The 22,230-nt window shown below is 35.4% G+C and overlaps 1 protein-coding gene across 3 annotated transcripts in view; it reads right to left on the reverse strand.

Moving 5' to 3' along the window:
• Positions 1-21,056, reverse strand: part of LOC128555496 (PR domain zinc finger protein 5-like) — a 35,464-nt gene extending 14,408 nt beyond the window's left edge. Inside the window, exons 1-2 of one of the 3 annotated variants that reach the window (XM_053537887.1) lie at positions 20,917-20,989; positions 9,180-13,455 (exon numbers count right to left, since the gene is read on the reverse strand). In XM_053537887.1, coding sequence (XP_053393862.1) covers positions 12,740-13,435 — 696 coding nt within the window. In that variant the 5' untranslated portion in view covers positions 13,436-13,455; positions 20,917-20,989 and the 3' untranslated portion in view covers positions 9,180-12,739. Of the gene's footprint in view, positions 1-9,179; positions 13,456-20,916 lie in introns of those variants that run through there. The other 2 variants (XM_053537886.1, XR_008370111.1) reach the window with 2 other exon arrangements.
• Positions 21,057-22,230: the final 1,174 nt, after the last annotated feature.

Genomic DNA, 22,230 nt, shown 5'->3' on the forward strand with positions numbered 1-22,230 from the left:
TTCTGCATGAACAATCATCCTATGAAGTTTCAACATTCTGGGTCGAGTGGTTCTTAAGTTACTGACCGGAAATGGTTTTCAATGTTCAGGCCCCTGTGACCTTGACCTTTAATGGAGTGACTCCAAAATCAATAGGGGTCATCTACTTTGATGTACAATCATCCTATGAAGTTTCAACATTCTGGGTCAAGTGGTACTCAAGTTATTGATCGGACATGGTTTTCAATGTTCAGGCCCCTGTGACCTTGACCTTTGACGGAGTGACCCCTAAAACAATAAGAGTCATTTACTCTACATGACCAATCATCACATGAAGTTTCAACATTCTGGGTCAAGTGGTTCTCTAGTTATTGATCGGAAATGGTTTTCAATATTCAGGCCCCTGTGACATTAACCTTTGACGGAGTGACCCCAAAAAGAATAGGGGTCATTTACTTTTCATGACCAATCATCCTATGAAGTTTCAACATTCTGGGTCAAGTGGTTCTCTAGTTATTGATCGGAAATTATTTTCAATGTTCCGGCCCCTGTGACCTTGACCTTTGTCGGAGTGACCCCAAAAGCAATAGTGGTCGTCTACTCTTCATATCCAATCATTCTATGAAGTTTCAACATTCTGGGTCAAGTGGTTCTCTAGTTATTGATCGGAAATTGTTTTCAATGTTCAGGGCCCCTGTGACCTTGACCTTTGACGGAGTGACCCCAGTATCAATAGGAGTCATCTACTCTTCATGACCAATCATCCTATGAAGTTTCAACATTCTGGGTCAAGTGGTTCTCTAGTTATTGATCGGAAATGGTTTTCAATGTTCAGGCCCCTGTGACATTGACCTTTAACGGAGTGACCCCAAAAACACTTGGGATCGTCTATTCCAGCAGCCCTACAACCCTATGAAGTTTGAATGTTCTAGGTCAAATGGTCTCCAGTTATTGCTCGGAAATGAAGTGTGACGTACGGACGGACGGAAGGACGGACGGACGGACAGGGCAAAAACAATATGTCTCCCCCAGAGGGGGGTGGGGGGGGGGGGGTGGTGGGAGACACAACTAACAAATCACCACTGCTAGCTATAGATACCATACCGTACGTCAGCACCTTTAACCCACTCAATCCTGAAATATTTGGACAAATCAGACATGATTTAGTATTCTACATTGAGACCCAAGGATGAACAAAGTTCTCTCAAACTTCAAAATTATTAAAAGTAAAAGACAACCGCCAAATCTTAAAAAGATATTAAAAAAAGCAAAATTTACCAAAAACATCAGAAAACCAGTAGTAAGTAAATGCAACAACTCAAAATGTGTTCTGTGCAAGCATATTATAGAAGGAGACTCATACACATTTAGATGAGGTGAACCAATCAATATCCTGCGATGTGAAAAACGTAGGGAGGTTAACAAGAATACATCGGTGAAACTTCAAATCTTCGAAACAGAGTGACCTTACACAACCAACACATCCGAGACGCCACCAAAAGGGTACTTTACGTAAGCGAACATATTGACGTTTGAGCGGGAGCTAAGTTCCCGAAATATAAAATATTTCCATTTTCAAAATGTTCACAGACAGTATAGTCAGTAGAAAACAACGAGAAATAACGTTTATAAGACAGTTTAAACCTTCACTAAATAGAGACACATAAAATCATACCTGACATATATGTTTTACAACGACGTCACGTCATTTTTATTCGTTAGTTAATTAGACGTCATTCATTTAACAGTGCCGTCCCTTGTTTCTATTGACGACATCAAAGGACGCCACATTGTTTTTAACCCTCCTGATGATAATTTTTGAAACCGGTTGAGGAATAAATCAAATATACAAGCTCAAAAGGATTTGGCTATTTCCTTAAAACCCTTTTTTTAATATTTCCACCCGTATCGTGGTCTTTTTCATGAATTAATTATATATATATATATATGCCTCCCTTACAATGATGCAGACTTCCCTCACAACTATAAAGGCCTCACTCACATATATACAGACTTCCCTCAAATTATGCAGACCTTCCACACGCCTACCTCTCAACTACACAGACTTCCCTCACATCTATACAGTCATCCGTCACGCCGATCTCATAACAATACAGACTTCCCTCACAACTATGCAGACCTCCCTCACGGCTAACTCAACTATACAGACTTCCCTCACATCTATACAGTCCTCCGTCTCACCTTACTCACAAACAGACTTCCTCGCAACAATGCAAACTTCCTTCACAACAATACAGACTACACTCACATTAATGTAGGCTTCCCTCACAACTATACAGACCTCCCTCACAACAATTTAGACTTCCCTCACAGCAATACAGACTTCCCTCACAACAATACACGTGTATGCTAAAATGTGTATAAAAGCACAATCTTTCAGTATTAAAATGAGTACACATATGACTCCTCCTCATTCGTAATTTGGACGCCGAGTGCGCTGTTTAAGTGCGATATTTGTCTCAAAGTGATTGGAGGACGGAATAATTTAGCCGGCCGCGGAGATGTGCACATGTGACGTTTGTAGCAAGATTTTTAGCAGACGAGATAACAAGTTACGTCATAAGAAGACGATGCACGACGATGAAAACGGTGAATCGGTCAATACAGAGGAAATAGTCGTCTCGGATGATGAGAGCGATAATGAATTCTCAATCACAAATGACTATAGAGAGGATGATGATAATACCTCCTCCGACGAAACAGAGCATCCGTGGAGTATCATTATAGACCTAACGTTTGAAAAGTGGCAACCGGAATACATTGAAAGAGTTCAAAGCTATATGGAGGAGGAAAGTCTCACGATAGATACAGCTTGGAATCGCGTTTTTCGCGAATGGAGAGACAAATATAGGAAAACGATAGCAAAAGCCTTTGCTAACGCTTTGCGTTTGTACAGTGCTCTTAAAGAAGATCCTATTTATAGAGCCATTAAGGAAACGGCATCAGATCTGGAGTTGATGGATGGGTAACCTATTGAGGATGCGTGGAAGTACGCGACTAGCAAAAGGAAGTACCTGTTTGAAAATTTCTAAAAACATATGAACCCCCAGAAATAATGGATACAGCACCAGATCGACAGGATGGAGCTGAAAAAGTGCTACAGATAGACACCGAGGAGCCGGTGCAGAGGGTCGAGCGTTTGGCAGAAAGTTAAGGTTAAAAAAATCAGCCCAGAATATTCATTATACGAAAACGTTATTAAGGTGGATGAAAAAGAAAAAGACAATTAAACTGTAAACATGACTTTGTTTTATCTAGCGATTACTATTATCGAATGCGGAGGAGGTAATTTCTTGCTATGTCTCAAGAAAATAAATAAAATTGACTATAATATGAAAACAGTATTTTTTTTTGTTTAATTTAAATGTAGAATGAAAGAAAAATATAATGTTTGTTGACCTTACTTCAATAGGTATTTTATCATTTTTTGTTTGATCTCTCGATACCTTGGTATTTGATAAAGACGCGTGTAATAAAATAACAGGTAATTAAATCGGAAAGTAAGTGCGTGGCTATATAGAAATATAACAAATCAGCTCAAAGAAGTAAAAGACAAATTAACAGCAATCATAAAAAAAGAATTCTAAGTGTAAAACAAAATGAAAATATAGTAACATCAAAATTACGAGGTTTGTTGACTTTTTTTCACCAGTTATTTATCTATTCATGTTCCGCCTTACCGCTCACGGTTTAATTGCAACCGATTGAATAGTCCATATAATATAGAAGGGGTCACCAGATTTCATCGACATCTCAAGTATGAGGTACAGTAAATAATCGGTGGCACGATTGCCAAATGAGCCCTTTAGACTACTTGGTTGTTTGCCGCATCCACCCGACTCACAAGAATTGTGCCTGTCAAAAAAAAAAAATGACCCAAAATGTACGAACACTTTTTTATTTCTGTTTATTAAATATTCTTTTTTTTTGTCACGTATCTTCTCGTTGAAGTTGCAGTCTGGAGCATGCTTTAAATTTCATTGAGAGCGTCGTTGATCGCCGAAAGAATTATGTCAAGTGCAATGACGAGAATGGAATCGTGCCACCGATTATTTACTGTACCTCATACTTGAGATGTCGATGAAATCCACGGAGACCGATTTGATTGTTCCATTTTCTCGCCGTGTATTCAACTGGCACGTGAAGTTTATAATGCAAGTTTATGACTTGAACTCATGAATATTCCGTACGTTTCCGTAATTAATTTTCGGTGTCCGAACCTAAATAACGATAATCATTAAAAAAACAATAAACTACATTTATTAGTTAACCCTTAAATAGCTTGCTGGCCGCCAGTGATTCTGCCTTTGCGACAAGTGCAGACCAATCCGTGCAGGCTGTATCATTGTCTACACTGTTCGCCACTCAGCCAGTATCTTTTTTTGGGAAGCACCCCTTTTGACAATTAATGGTACTGTCCAAATTGAAAGATGGATAAGTTCGTTATAGAAATTTAGCAGGGTAAGGGTTAATAACATAATATCGGATGTGCAGATCCATCTCGATGTTGTAGGACCGAATCCTCTGTGTAAGCATATCGTTTTGTATTTCATATGTGAACTTAACAGAAGTTATCATGATTTTCGATCATTTTTATGAAAAACTACTCTACTATTCAACATTCTTCTTCATACACATATGTAATAGTTCCGCAAAACCGTTCTACGAAATGTCGACAAGAGTCGGACAAGTGTTTTGTTCATTAAACGGACAATGCACACAAAAAATACAGGTAATATGGATACAATTACATTACATTGAATTGAAAAGGATAATCTGAACTGAATTCGAACTAAGAGTAACGTGCGTAAAAGCTGAAGAGCTTATCACTACGCCAGCGTGCCACTCGGTAACAATTTTATATAGACATTTTCGGACAATAACTTCATATAATTCGCACCAAAACTGGACCGGAGAAAGAAATGTAGGATACATTGCAGCTAACTTAAAACTAAGCAGAAACGAAACCATGCTTGAATTGAGAACGAATTCTCTGTATGAAAATCACTTTTCCCTAAAACAAGTCGAATCTTTCTTTGGTCGTACAAATACAATGTAGTAACACAATTGTACAGAATCCTCGTGATTTATTGATCTATAGATCACATGTACACAGGACGACGTAGATAGATAGATAGATAGACAGATAGATGGATGGATGGGTGGATGGATGGATAGGATAGGATAGGATAGGATAGGATAGGCTAGGCTAGGCTAAAACGAAAGGTAACTAGTACAATGATAGCACTTAAACTACCAAAACTGTACCAATAAAAAAGAAACTGTATCCGTTTTGACTACAATTAAATTCTTTAAAAAATTTTTTTTTAAAATGTAATCTAAGTTGGACAATATTTTAAACCCAACATTTAGATATAAAACTTGACAAAATTGAATATTGCCAACAGTACAGATAAGAGCACTGGTTTCTCTTGATATCAGTCATGATATGCCGTAACAAAAACTGTCCGCATGGAAACCCTGTGCCCCACCCCACACTCAAAACATGCCGGCTCATCACAAATTTTTGAAACATAACTACTCCGTAATCATTTTACGAAGTACTTCCAGCACCTTGAAATTTGCAAATCATTAAGTTTTAATGCTGCAGTTATCTACAAACCAAGCCAACAATAATTGCTTGTACAAATCGTGTTGGAAAACACCTTGAGACAATATAACCTAAAATTAGCACAGCAATTTTACATAAGGGCATTAACTCTTGCCTTTTTCTGCACACCGACCAGAGAATACACGGGCTGTTTGTAGTCAACAGGTTGGTGGTTACTGGAATTTCACTGACTGTGCTGATGCGAGATAGTCTTTGTACATGGTTCACAAGAGTGACATTCTGGTACACTATTTTCTTCCACGGAACTTTTGCAGGGAATAAGCCAGAGAGTTTATAACTTTCAAGTACATACAATAAACCATACTTTTGCAATATTTGATGAATATCAGCAATAAATCCTTCATGCTGTCACTGTGTGAATATTCACTTATATATCTAACTAGCCTGTTTATGAACACTTTTTAAGCTAAAGATTTATTAGGTAGTCTACACAACTGGCCATACAATTGTAATTTGCGTGCATCAATTATCCCTTCAATACTATCTTCATTTATTGCATACAGCGAAAAATCTGTACTTGTGCTTACACTAAGTTCTTGTGCGAGTTTGATGCAAAACCGATGAGAAATTGCAAATTTTGAAATATCGCATTGGGTTATGATGGACCACAATTCACAGCCATGCAAAGCTTTAAGTAACACTACTGACGAGTATATAGTTCTTGTAGAAATTGGATTCAGTGAACTTGGAGAGTTCCACGGAGCTTAGTGCACGCCTCTTCTATCATTTACCAGCCTCCATTTACACGAGTAATTATAACACATTTCCATCATTTTGTCTAAACCTTTTTTTTTTGATAATTACACAAGAATCATGTCGTCTGCAACAGTTTGGAGGCTCATGTTGTAGTTATACGTACAGTATCCAAGTCCACTTGATTCTACGTCTTTGATAAATTCATCAATAAACATTTGTTTTTTTGTTGTTTTTTTTTTATTTTTTTTTCATTTTACTACATTTATTTTCATCAACGTTCAAACAATACATGATTTTGAGAAGATAAGAAACTTGAATGATTTCATTTTCTTTTATCCCCATTTAATAATTTTCTCACCCACAATTTATTCTGGATACTTTTTTTGTGAAACAATGTTGAGTTGTACTGTTTTATCTATAAATGTTTTATTTATTTATTTTTTTTTTTATAATTTTATTTTATTTAATCAATCATTGTACAAAAACAAGTGTATACACAAGTAAAATGGCACAAATAAATAAATATGTAGTTCATTCTCTGTTATTATATCATGATTCTGCATATTCATGAAATTTAAGTGTGAAAAGATTGTTTACTATCCTGTTGGTAAGATATTTAAACATAAATTCTGTATTCAGATTTAAACAGATTAACAATATCATAGTTAAGTTCTCGACAGTTGTTAAGGAAATAAGCTTTATAAATGCAGAATCCGACAAGAGACAATATAGTATTAATATAATAATAGGTCGGATCTGAAATCTTATAGCCTATAACAATAGTTTTTAAATGTCGTATATTATTGCATATGCCGCAAGATTTAAGTACATTATAGACATCCGCCCATATGTTATCTATTCTCGGACATTCTACAAAAACATGTTCATAAGTTTCCACTTGGTTACAAACTAAACAGTTAGGTGAGTTTAACATTTTGCACCTGTATCGTGTTTCATTGCATGGAAATATTCTATTTATTAATTTATACTTGAATTCTTTTATTCTATTATCTTGTAAAGAGTGTATGAATTCATAGAAGGTGTTCCATTGGATATCGTATTCAAGATGTTGTTTCCAATAATCATGTATATATGGCTTTGTACATCGTTTGGAAACTAGATGGTTATATATTGTTTTGTTGTCACTACTCTTAAGATCGTCATTTCCAATTTTAATTTTCAGCTCAGTTTTACGTGTGTTGAACACGAAACTTCAGACCGTAAACTTCTTTTCCACTTTTTTGGAATAGCGTTTACCAATGTGTTAAATTCTGCAATCCAATTATTTTTATTTAATAATTTCTGTCTTATAAAATTAGCCTCTATTTCGCCATTATCATTGATAATATCATTAACAAAAATTAATTTTTATCTAATCCATGTTGGAAATATTAAGCATTTTTATTATGTTTAATAAATCTATTACCCCACAGTATTTCCTTTCTAATATCGTAACAGGTATTACAATGATACCGTTCTTTGTTTTTCAAATTAATCCAGATGTCTAGAAGGTTTTGATAGAACTTTGGTAGAGTTGCTGTATTAATACTTTTTGGACTATCAATATTCATAAAGAATACGAGAAAATTATATCCGAACTTTGATAAGAAATAGTTTGGTAATATTTTCCAATTAGCTTGTTTTTCATCTAGAAGGGAGTTTATCCATTTAATTTTAATTGCGCTAATGTAAGACTCAATATCAATCATTTCAATTCCCCCGTTAAGTTTCTTTCCAATCAGTGTAGTTCTTTTTATTTTTTCTCGTTTACCATTCCAGAGAAAATCAAATATCAACTTGTTAATCTCTATAATAAGCTATTAAAGGGTTAACCAATAAATGTATATTATTGTTTTTTTAATGATTATCGTTATTTAGGTTCGGACACCGAAAATTAATTACGGAAACGTACGGAATATTCATGAGTTCAAGTCATAAACTTGCATTATAAACTTCACGTGCCAGTTGAATACACGGCGAGAAAATGGAACAATCAAATCGGTCTCAACGGATTTCATCGACATCTCAAGTATGAGGTACAGTAAATAATCGGTGGCACGATTCCATTCTCGTCATTGCACTTGACATAATTCTTTCGGCGATCAACGACGCTCCCAATGAAATTTAAAGCATGATCCAGACTGCAACTTCAACGAGAAGATACGTGACAAAAGAAAAGAATATTTAATAAACAGAAATAAAAAAATGTTCGTACATTTTGGGTAATTTTTTTTTGACAGGCACAATTCTTGTGAGTCGGGTGGATGCGGCAAACAACCAAGTAGTCTAAAGGGCTCATTTGGACCACAACGCCCCCGGTGACCCCTTCTATATTATATGTAAAGCCGCCATATTGGATAATCCGCAAATGAATCCGTAATCATGTTTAAAAAAGATTTCTTGAATATGATCTAATGTTTTGAGGCGTTCGTGAAAAAATTGGAAATCAGAGAAAAACAAACTTACACAAAGTATATAAATTAAATACAAAATATAAAAAATGACGGATGCAAGGTTCGAACCATCAAAATATAACTACAAAATGATTACCTGTGTATCCACTCAACCTACTGCGATATCAAGCCAACTATTGATCTTAATTTCAATATCTTTTCTTTTAAAAGAGATTGCTAAGGACTGATTGTTTATAAACATGTTCATGATGTTGCTAAAAATAAAAACGCCATAATACTGTGCGGTACTTATAGTGTAATGTACGGGCTAATGAACGAGAATGTAAATACAGGAAGGTCAATGTATAGTACAAGGTTAGATTTATGAGGTTTAATAATTATTTTGGTTTAATGTTTCATGAAGTACAGGTTGCACAATGCAGTAGAAAAAAAAGAACAAAGACAAGCATACTATATACATATATACTTTATTTGTATACAACATAAACGTAGTGATATTTTAATCAGTATGATTTAGTATGTACATGTACAAAATGCAAGTGACTTACATTCAAATTCAATTACATGCCATAAGGATGGGTATCATAATTGCATTTAAGAACTCGCTTATCAAACACAATTTTGTAGTCTTTGCATTCAGTTTTTGTGATAATATGGCCTACTTCTTTATTTCGACCAATTCTGTTTTCATCAACAACCTTTATCACTTTTGTATTTGTTTTGCCAGTGGCCATTTTCTGGATGGTATCAAAATTTATGGCAAGTTTATTTTTGTAATTCAGTGTTATTCCACGTACTTTGCATATAGAGGAGTTGCCGCTTTTGTCAGGAGATTCAAGTGTATGCGTAATTTTTAGGTCCACCAGTGACAAACTTGGTAATACTATTCCCAAGATTTTCATCTGTTAAATCTCCAAGATAATCCCCAAGTGAGGGTTCCCATTCTCCCGGACTGCTTGTAAATATGATAGAATCTGTGTCGCAATATAGAGCACGATTGATAAGTGTCTGTAAAAAACTGTGTAATTTGAGTCTGGCCTGGGCTGTAGTATATGCGGCTATGATAACATTCGTTCGAGAGGATGTTTCAATGAAATCCTCATTATATATCCAATCTAACTGGACATATCCTTCGTTAACAAACCTAACATTTTTGACCACTTGTTGATCATTTGTCATCATTTCAAAAAAGTCACAGGGATCAGAAATATAGGTTGTTTGAGTGAGATTTGACCTTTGTCCAAATTTGCCCCAAAAAGAATTTAACATCAGTTTGGCAATTGAACGCAAGCCCGGGTTCTTTTTATTGTTTTCGTATTCTAATGATATGCCTTCCTTATCATAGTATTGCCTGATATACAATCTCTTTTGTTGCTCAGTTTTACACCAGTCAGGCCAACCACTTGCCTCCTGTTTTATCTTTAGAAATGTATTGACGTAATCAGTGAATATTCCTCCAGATTTTGTGGCAGCGTTATACTGAGAAACCGTATCAAAATGCCAAACATCGTATATTTTTTCTAGTTTATACCCTTGAGCTATAGCCATCTTTACCTCATCAGTAACCCATGTACCTATATATGCACGTTCTGCATCAGAGTGATCGCAAACTGATTGCTGATAGTTGTCAGCACAAGTACGACATAAACTGAACAGCAGCTTTCCATTAAATTTGACAGGTAAGACTGGTATATAGAGCCCTCTTAGTGCCACAATCTTACATTTTATTAACCCTTCGTACTGGTCTAACGGTTTAAAGTCATCAGTAACTATTTGAGGGGGACCAATTGGAATTTTTCCAGTCTTGTTAATAAAAGGATATAGTGATGTGACGTCATAGTATTTGATTTGCTTCGTATTTGAAGCTTCTTCGTAAAGTTTGAAACTTTCAGTCCTACCGCCATAAAAGGCATTTCTTGGTTCTAGAGGGGTAGTGAACTCTAGGTTTTCAATATAATTTCTAAGGCTAGCATTTTTCACGATATCTTTTCTAAATTCTCATTCCCATTTGGAAACATATGTGAAGCCTTGTTCTTCAAGATATTTTTGCTTTTCCATGGTTTCTGAATATAGTTCGCCCATGGTCTTTTCACTGACAGGATTAACTGTGGACTTCGAGAAACATTTGGGACATCCGTGCCAAAAATCGCCATGCATTTCTAGAACAACCTTTTCGCCCATTTTTGTTTCATAATAACCGACAACTTTGTATGGACCAATTTGTTTCTCACCCAGATTTCTACCGTGTTGGATATTGATGTTTTTTTCATGTGCCAAATACGATAACCATTGATAAGCCATTATGGACTGCTTAGCCTCGGGCCTGTAACCATGGGGAGGAATAATTGCAATGTCTTCAGGTTGTAAAAATAGGGTTCTAAAAACTAAATTGCACGCGGATGCTATTGTAATACAACTTTGAAACGGATCAATGCCAATTCTTCCCTCTTTGGACGTTAACCCCATAAACAATGATCTGAACTTCAGACAACATCGTCGAAGGATGTCGCTTCTACAGTAACTGATCAGTTGTTCTTGAAAATCAAAAGATTCATTTTTGTGCTCGGAATACCACGCCAAAACTGCTGTCTTACTTGAGGTTTCATGCTGCTGGGGTTATAGTATTTTAATTCAGGCAGGCACTGGAGAACTGAGAACTGGTTTTCCCTTCTATTCTATAAATGTGGAAAATATCCTTTAGCTATTTCAGTCTCTCCAAAAGTTTTAGGCATGTCCGCCAGTGACATAGGAATAAAATTTAATGAATCAATGAATCTTACGTTGCACACTGGAACATAAATAGACATGTATTTAGAACCCGTTGTTATGACTTCTGGGAGTACAGCGTTATCATGAAGGTAGCTCAGAATCGGATGAGTCATACCCTTTATAATTGTGACATATGACGGTACTCCCAGCATTTTCTTCAGAAAATAACCACTGGCAAAAAAGAGAAGCGGCAGAGGAGCCTTTAAAAATGCGTTCTTTTGACCACATTGGCTACAATGAGATGTAGAAGAAATAGTGCCCTCTATACACATGTCACTCACTTTATGAGCGATGCATAAGTTGGGTCAATGTTCAAATGAACCACAACAAGCCTTGCTGCAATTCACACATCTTTTGTTTACCCCAGGCATATATCCGCGTTCACATTGCATCTGATCATCTTGTGTACACTCAGAATCGAAAAAGATGTATTTTGTTTCATCTTGACTATCTGTGAGTTTCTCGTCTGGGTCTACAGATGTCATGTAACAGCAGTGGTCCTCTTCAAAGAAGTCCTTGCACGTTTTACAATACTTCTCTACACAGATGTGTTCTTTCTTGTGTAATCTAGTATTGACTGCCGGATCACACTTAATGCATTTAAAGTACAATCCACAGTCGGATTTTCCATTGTCTGTGTTGTGTAAGTGCCACTGGAAACATATTCGATTTTTGAACGATCTATGGCAGTCACTGCAGAATATCCAATCCTCAGAGTCGTCTTCGTGTATATGATGACAGTAAGGACAAGGATTATTACATCTGTGTGTTTCTTTCGTATTGTACCCCTTTTTACACAATTGGCAAAAATAACTCCTGTTCAGGAATGCAGTTATTTTTGTTATAACATCAAAATGTCCGCCATGAAGATATAAATAAACTGGAATTCTTCCTTCTGGACCCTCATAGATGATACTGTTGAAATGTTCCTTTGATAACACAATGATCTGATACTTTGGTAGGACATTCTGAAATTTTTTAACTTCTTCCATTCCACATGATTGCAATGGAATATTTGCCTTTTGATGTAAATCAACAGCAAGCTGGTACTATATGTCACGGCCTTGTCGTATATTATTCCAATGCGGATGTTTTTCTTTTTGTGCAATTGCTGTTATCAATGCCCGAGCATAACACAACTTATCTTTGTTCTGAATCTGTATGATGCATTTCTTGTCCTGAAGCATTTTGTCTAAATTGACGAAAGGCTGTCGTTTATGACCACTTCCTACTGGCATCTGCACAGTGTATCGTCAAGGACAAATTCTTCATACGACTGTAACACACGTTCAATTTCCGACAACAGACGCTCCACAGTTAATTGGGATCGCTTCATAAATGTCAATACAATAGGGAAATCCAGTTCCACATTACCCAGTGACACTTTAACTAAATCTGTTGAAGATATATCCCGCATCACATTGTCAAGAATGGACTGAAACATTATCTTCAGTGACTGAAGAATGTTTTGAAGTCCTGATACTTCCAAATCATGGAATGAAATTTTATAATATGTTGCAGTCGATTTGAACTTTTCTATCCTTTTCTCTGTTATTTTCTTTATATCGTAGAATAGATCTAAATTATCTTTTGCAGTTAGTTTTGCTCTTTTGGCAGGAACGCCTTCCCTTTCATTGTCTTCTAAAGTGCGTTTTGATGCCGCACCACCTGACTGAGTATAGTGTTGATGAAAATGCTCATCAAGTGCTTCCCTTCTGGTAAATACACATAGGCAATCTGGGCAGTGATGGTTGTTTTCATCGTAATGCTTTTTCAGGTGACGCTCCAAGTTGTCTTTTCTAGTAAACACTTTTTTACAGCTGGGACAGGTATACTTCTGCCAAAGATTTTCTGTTCGCCGATGATGTAAGAGCTGACTTAGCTTCTGAAATTTAGTTCCACACGTTTCACACTGATAGGCCATGTCTGTGTACTTTGTGAAATCTGTAGTGAAAATGAAGACTCAGCTTTAATATTACGTTTTATAGGGTTTCTTGAACTTATAAAGCGATCTGATTGGCTGTTTTAATTTCCTATCGAAAATGCATATATAAGTTGGTAGAGTTGCATTATTAGAGAGTTTGAGATTTCAACCTTCGCCTTCCCCTTCAACGTCACTTGCGAAGTTAACGTATGAAGTTGAAGCTCGATTAAAATTCCTTGAGATTTCAAACATTTGAATGAACCTTACTTCTTTTAATCCGCCTATTCAATTTATCCGTAATTATGATCGTTTTTTTCGTGCATTTTGATACCAGTTGTCCGAAAGGGCAGGAATTTTACAAGAGGTTTTAAAATTAAAAAATTAAAATTAAATAAAAAAGCATTTCAATTAATATAATCACAACATGGATATTAGAGCGACTACCAAAAAAAAAAAAAAAAAAAAAAAAAAAAAATAAAAAAAAAGGAAATAAAACGATAAAACAATGTGAACAATGTAAAAACTCGTTAGTCTTGCAGCTGAGCTCCAAATATTTAGGTTTTATATAAAATTATGTCATTATAGTCAGTATATAATGCACGATTGTAAATCATACATGAGAGGAAATAAAAATGATTATTACATACCTAAAATTATTTTCCAATGGGTTTCAATGGACCGCGATCGTGCAATATTTTTTTCATATCATGACGTTGAACGCTTTCATATCGGACTAGTCCCAATCCGTTACTCTAGTTACCTCCCCTGACGACCCGTCCATTGCGGATCTCGTTTCTTTGGATATTTGTTGCTATTGTGTGTTTGTTTAATTTGTAATTTATGCAAATTTTGTTTACTTTTACACTTTGATTAATCTGACCTATTAGATACTGGCACGTAGTAATTTATCAGACTGAAATGAAATGAAAGTTATAATTATGTCATGAGTTGGACTTATATAGGACGTGGAATGTTTTCTTTACGTTGTAATGGAAAGAATCGCGTGACGTCCATGGCGTACACGCGCACGTTGCTACAAGAAGTTGACGTCATTTTCGCGGAAAATATTAATGCGCATCAATTTGATTTGTTTATTGCGTTTTCGGAGAATTTTTTTCCGTATTTTTTCCTGTCTTTCGTGACAGAACGATAATTTAGAAATAAATTAATCATTTGATAGTGGATATGTAATAAAAAGGTTATCAACTTTGTATGTGGATATGTGCACTCGTTCTTCCGTGGACAATATTGCGCTCCTAATGTCGCGCAAAATTACCGCTGCAGAACTCGTGCATATTTCCACATACAAAGTTTATAACCTATAATGATCATATCAACGTGATAATGACACTTTGTATGACTCTGTATAATGCCAAACTCTCAGACAGCACAATATGATTTTAATATACTATTTTATAAGTAAAGCATCTGCGGATCCAGAAATTTTGGTTAGAGGGATACCAACATTAAAGAGGGGGTCACCCATTTCAGGGGGGTGGGGGTGGGGGTTGGGAAGAGGGGTAGGGGTAGGGTAGGGTCACACCGCTTTTCAAGACCGACTTTCTTTGTAAAATGTAAGAATCAAAGGGGGAATTAACCCACAATGTCCCTCTGCCGGGCTCTGGTTAAGTGCATTTAAAGAATGGAGTTATCCCATACGGCTGACAGGAAGCGTCTCTCATTATGATATCATAGATCTGAAATTGTCTGATACTTCAGAAGAATTTTCCGTCTTCCTAGTACCATTTTATGTTTATAATTAAAACGCAATTGTCGTATTAAGTGTCCGACAGCAAAAGATTGATTTTATTTGGATGTGAAAATAAAATGTTCCACCAAATGATAATCGCGCGTAATTATTTATTTTTCAAGTAAAATGACTGTCATGCCATGTGCCTCCATCCAGATTTCAGTCTTTGATGCCGAGTATGTGGACAGAGTAGATGTAAAAAGAATGAAGTTTCGACTTTCGTGATATCACATCTTCGGACGTTCAAAACTTTACTTTATACGACAAAAAGGCCCATCTGGTAAAATCGATACCGCCTGGAGACACAAACATGCCGTAGAAGTTAAAGTTTGAACAAAATCTCAAAGTTTCTCAAACTCAGTTGATAACTTCAAACTTCCAGGTTCAATTCAATGTATTTAGTTAAAATCATTAGCTATACAAAACTTCGTTATTCTTATACCTATTGATAGTGTTTCGCATCAAATTTAGTCTAATTATATATATGGATAATCAAATAACTTAATGAGCAGAAATCCTAAAACTAAGCTTTTTATTTCGCATAGTAATAAAGAGAAGTCTTAGGCTTACGTGATATTACATGGAAAACGTTAGTAGCAACGTTTGATATAAATAAAATACACGCATATCGGTGACGTTTTACCCAAAATGTATATGAGAGACGTTGAAGGGGAAGGCGAAGTTTGAAATCTCAAACTCTCTATTGTTTTTTTCATAACAGACGTCGCAGTGTAAAGATGGATAGAATTAACTGTCTGGAGTGTGGTGAAACGTTTTGTAGTAGATACAACATGGTGCGGCATAAAAGAAACAAACATCTAAAAGAAGACGAACGCTTTGGAAATTCAACTCATATGCCTGAATTGGAATCAGGAGCGCATTTTGGAGCGCCACAGGGAGTGCCAAAGGGAGCTCCGCAAAGAGCGCCGGGAGCTCCACAAGAAGCGCCTCAGGGAGCTCCGTAAGGAGTGCCTCAGTGAGAGCCGTAGGGAGCTCCGGAAGCAGCGCCTCAGGGAGCGCCTCAGGGAGCACCACGAGGAGCTCCACAGGGAGCGTCACGGGAAATTGATCCAACTATTCTCCAGCATCCTTTTACCATGATCATTTCTGGTCCCACAGGTATATATTTTGTTTTCAGTGTTTGTTGACTTTTATAAACATTTATTTACGATCCTAGAAAGATTACCAGTGAGAATATAACCTAACTATGTTTCCTTTTTTCATATATTTTTTTTTGTAATACCAGTCGGTTTACTCGAACATTTATAATGCTGAAACTTACTCCTTTTCAGCATGTGGGAAAACAACATTTATAAAAGAACTGCTCCAAAATCGTACCTAAAGAGTTAAGCCTAGTGTACAGAGAATAGTTTGGCTTTACAAGAGATGGCAACCACAAAGCACAGTTTACCCCCATGTGGAATTCTACCAAGGCATTCCATCGGACATAGACGAGGACGAATATTTTGACACAAAGTTTAATAACTTGCTAATTCTAGACGATATGATGTCAGAGGCTGGAAAGGACAGAAGAATCACGGATTTGTTCACAGAAGGATCTCATCATAGATCTTTGTCGGTGATTTCCATCAATCAAAACCTATACGCTAGTAAGGATCCGACAAAGAGAAGAAATTGTCATTACCTGGTAATGTTCAATAACCCGGTGGACAAACAATCTATGATCACATTAGCGAGACAGATGTACCCTGGTAAAAGTGAATACTTTTTAAAGAAGTTTGAGAAAGCAACAATATAGACAGAAAATCTAAGAACAACGAAAGCATTACAGAACTGACCAATCAAATGACAGAATCAGATCGAAATTGTATAAATGGCGAGCAGCAGTCAGATTTAAATCATTTGTCAGTCGGAAGTCAAACTGTGGACATCGCAGGATATAATTGTGAAATTATGGCTGAAAATACAAATGCTTGCGACTATTGTGGACTTTTGTTCGACTCTTAGCACGATGTACAGAGCCATGTACAACGAGGGTGGTGTGCAGAAAATAACGACACTACGCAACCAAAGAAAAGAAAAATAGAATACAGCAGTGATGGCAAAATGGAAGATAACGTTGAAAAAAATCAGGCTTATCTATCCCTCTGGAAAAAAGCTATAAACTTTAACGACGGTAAATACGACAAATTGTATAATCAGTTTATACAGGACGGAGAAGACGAGGAGTCTGCACAGGAAATGACTGAAGATCGTATTCAGCCGTATAACGAGCGCACATTCTTCACAAAATACGACTATTTGTTGGATTCGTATATTCTGCCACTTCAAAACAGTACACTGCATCAAAAGATTTTACAAGATATACATTCATTGACACAGAAGAATGTAAGCACTCAATCGGCAATTAAGCGTGTACTGCGAAAGTACAAGCCTGAATTTAAGGAACTGTTTGAGACAGAATTGTCGGACGAGGAAATCGATGAAGACAGCAAGGAGGACGAGTCTGATACTGAATAAAATACTTAATGTATAAACAATTATTTCATTTACGTTGTGGATTTTGGAGAGTGCAGATATGGCTCAATGGGAAAACTATTTAAAAAGGATTTATTTTGATCCGCATCCAGCGAGTTTCAGCGGACTACAAAAGTTGTACAAAGCCGTAAAAGAGGAAGTCAAATATTTCATTGGGATGCACAGAATCCGGAAATTTCTACACAATCAAGAAGCATACAGTCTGCATAAACCTGTGAGAAGACGGTTTCAAAGAAATCATGTGGTCAGTAGCGGAAAAGACGACCTTTGGATGGCAGACTTAATCGATATGGTCAAGTTTGAAAAATGGAACAAAGGATACAAATACATACTGTTAGTTATCGATACATTCAGCAAGTACGTTTGGCTAAAACCTCTTAAACAGAAAACTGGAAATGATGTGACAGAGGCATTTAAAGACATCTATACAAATTCAGGCCTTAAGCCGAAAATAATGATAACTGACAAAGGTATATGTCTTGAACATATTATAAAATTTCTTTACATAAATACATTATTTACAATCAGAAGTAAAATCAGCCTGGATTTTTTTTCAAATGCATACATCTTTTCTCAAGACATGACTACAATTATCAATTGTACAATTTCAGGTCAGGAGTTCATAGCCAAATCAGTACAAGATCTGATGAAAAAATATAATGTCTTATTACTCGCCAACACAGAATGAGACAAAGGCGAGCACGAGTGAACGTGCAGTATTAAGCCTAAAATCAAACAATTGGAACAACACCGACCAGTGTAAAAAACGCTAACCAGGAAGAAGTGAGATAAGCCGCATATTTTGCACAAAATCCGAGGAAAGGCAAAATCAGCGCAAAACTAAAACCGTCCAAATTTAAAATTGGTGACTATGTAAGGATTACATATTTGAGAAATGCGTTTACTCGTGCGTATGATCAAACGTACAGTGGAGAAGTGTTCCGAGTGTCAAAACGTTATCACAGAGGAACTTTGCCTGTATACAGGCTGAATGATTTGCAAGATGAAGAAATTAAAGGAACATTTTATGAGAGTGAAATGCAGAAAGTGAACTACGATCCAGATCACAGCTTTAAAATTAATAGAATTATAAAGACAAGAGGAAAAGGACAAAATAAGCAATATTTTGTACAATGGAAATATTATCCGAAGAAGCTCAATAGCTGGGTGAAAGCTAATGACCTGCAGTGATCTTTACATATATACATATTTTTATTTCTAAACAGAAGCTCGTTTGTGTAACTTGTGTATTGTATTGTATGTCTTGTAAATATCATGTAAATAAATTTACATAAACTACATCCAATCTTGTTGTGTTTGTTTGTTTTTTTTGTTTTATTTTGATGTTTAAACCATGAAAGGACAAATATGAAAGATAGAATAACACTTTCAAACCTCTTAACCCCGTTTACAAAATATCCTACAAACTACCCGCCTATTTAGTTTATCGTATTGCTGAGTGAATAAGGTCAATTACCTGTAGCAAAACATTAAACCTGGCTCGATCATAAAGAATGTTTAACCATAAAGATATTTATATGAAAAAAAAAAAAGATTATTATCAGTGTAATATTTTACCTTTATGTCCCTGCGGTTTATCTGAACCTTTCTCTTCACCGTCTCTTTGAAATATGACATACCATTTATACGTAAAAAGTATCATATGTCTTTATTAAAACAAGATTTGACTGGTTAATCTTAATCAAAACATTTCTTGATTGGTTACCTACATATGCTGTTTTCCGCTTCAACTTGATTGAATTTACTTTGTAATTGTGTCAAATAAATAAATGACAAATACACAAATTTAGAAATAGGTAAATGCCAAATTCAACATATATCTTGTTAAAATGGGATCTCATAGTTATGTTAAAGAAAGTTTAATTTGTCAAATCTCTTTTATTTACACTTTATCAAGAGTTTATTATGTATAAATCAAATTGGCGAATGCGTACAAACGTTTGTTACCGATATGATGAGTTATGAACCGTGGACTGTTACTATATTTTAACTACGGAAAGTCCAATATGTGTTACTATTATTAACTTAAAGTTATAGGTTTAAAAAAATAACAGTAAAAGCTTATATGCCGTATAAAGTGAAATTGCGTGTTATAGATTATAATAGTAAGAAAAAAAATGAGTTTTGATTTGAACATTAAAAACGTTTACACGGTTATAAACTGGGAATCCAAGTTATGTAAAATAATGGATAGATTTACAGATGATCGATTCTGAAAATTCACTCATTTGCGGATTATCCAATATGGCGGCTTTACATATAATATAGAAGGGGTCACCGGGTGCGTCGTGGTCCAAATGAGCCCATTAGACTACTCAACCATTTCACTTTAATCCCAGAAACTGTAACACTTATCAACAAGTTGTACGTATGAGCATGATTCGCTATCAAAGTTTACAATAAATTTACCCTTATTATGTCTTCTCGTAGAACGAAGAACAAACACGTGTACAGATATCAAATTGCATGTGACCTTTACGTACATGGCCTCTTACGTCAATAATGTTGCGTTCTACGTAAACATTCGGAAGGACAGTTTGTCTCGAACACAATATTGTGAAAAAGTTAAGTTCACTTTTTTATTTGACATTTTCTTTGCAAATTGATCACTTGATAAACATACTGATCCTTATATAAATTAATTAAAGTTTCAAATTGTGAAGTTTCGCTAATTTTAAATCGTAATTAGACATTTTAGAAGACTCATAACGGCGATTTTTGGGCATTTTGGCGCCCTAAGTTGTGAAGTTCTTGTCATGACTGCTTACGTACTGTTTCTAAGACGACGGAAAAACAAATAGGAACCATAGCGCTATAACTGGACCAAGTTTCATTAAAATCGGAAGGAATGCCATATTTGACGAATAAAGTATCGATCCTCCTTAAATAGTATTTTACCACAATAAAACAGTAGGAACTATCTTTAAAAACGGACTATTTGTTTCAAGCATTTTATATTTAACAATACAAAATTATTATAATTGGTATACAAACCAAAACAAGGTTACGCAGTGTACTCTGAATAATAATCTTATGACTTAAGATCTATTTTAACACAATATTGAAAACATACAACAATTAAAAGATATTTTAAAGCTGTTAAAGCAGTGAGCATAAATGGTTTTATTCAAAAGACATATATTAACTTTAATCTTAATTAAAAAGTACGAAAGGAAACGAAACCAAATCAATAAAATTGTAAATATCTTACTTGTGAAAGCAGTTTATTGTTCGGCAAAGTTTATTTAACGCCCAAGCAATTGACCTGTCTTCGAGTAATTTTGCGCATGCGTCGGATATGCTATAATTATACCTTCTATTCATTATAGGCCTAATTTTAGTATAGGAACCAGCGTACTCAGCTATCTGGTCTAGTCGCATAATGATGGATGGGTTTTTGAACACTAAGTTTTTACTTGGCATGGTCACAGATATCTAAATTAAAGCTGTTTTCTGTTTAAATTTCATTGTGGATGTATTTTTGACATTTTGGTAGAAAAATGGGAGAGGTGGTTGTATTTGGTAAAGTGAAACTCAGTTTTAATATGAGTGGTACTTCCAGGTCACAGCAGTGTGGCTTCGATGTGGTTTTACAGTAAGTAAATATGACAAGAGAAATTTCTCTTGGACGATAAATGACCCCTACTTTTCTTTTCATTTTATATCAGTTTTATCACAACTCTTTAAAATTACGTAAGAATTTGTTCTCTGAAATGGGTTTAGCTATGTTTGGTAGCTCTTTAAAAATGTCAGTTTTATATATAATATATAGGGAATACTATTAATTGTAGTTTGACCTTATACACCATATAGAGATCAATATAATTGCACCTTTACTAATCCTATCTGTTATGTTTATGCTTCTATTGTGACATTTTGATACAAGCAAAACTGTATTATCTGCACTATAAAATTCTTTCAGGTATTTCAGTTTATTATCTGCTTTTTAAAAGATTTTTACAATAGTAAGCTGACAAAATCGTATGAAGCACATTTATCAAACACATACGAATAAATCCTAAATGTTCTTGTGTAAAAATGCATGATATTGTGTCTTTCATTTTCCACTCAATTGTGAAATTACTAGGGACGTAAACTGATTTCATTGCTATTTTCTTTAATTTTCTTTAGAAATATCCATTTAGACTGTGAAATGTACATGCTGCCTCTGTGAACACTGCGCCGTAGTGTAGTCATGTCCGGATATAATCCGCCAAGAAAGGATACATTTTAGAAATGGAAGTAAAAATGCCATTGGAAACTGTTCATTTATAAGCTATTTAATCAGGACTGGGATGAAATGTTTATGTAAATATTGTGAAAATCAAAAATAATCAACATGTTACATGTTTACATTCGTTTCTTGGATATGTATTCTAATACAGCAGACTGGTATTTAAGTTTTCATAGTGTCTGAACACAAGGCTAAAATATTTATGTAAGGTAGTATTAGATAACCTTACACCTGAAAAAGAGCAACTGGTAGCTCATTTAATAGCTCCTTGAAAATGAAAAGCGGGCATGA

This window comes from Mercenaria mercenaria, chromosome 3 (genome assembly GCF_021730395.1).
Source record: "Mercenaria mercenaria strain notata chromosome 3, MADL_Memer_1, whole genome shotgun sequence".
In the NCBI taxonomy this organism is placed as follows: domain Eukaryota; kingdom Metazoa; phylum Mollusca; class Bivalvia; order Venerida; family Veneridae; genus Mercenaria; species Mercenaria mercenaria.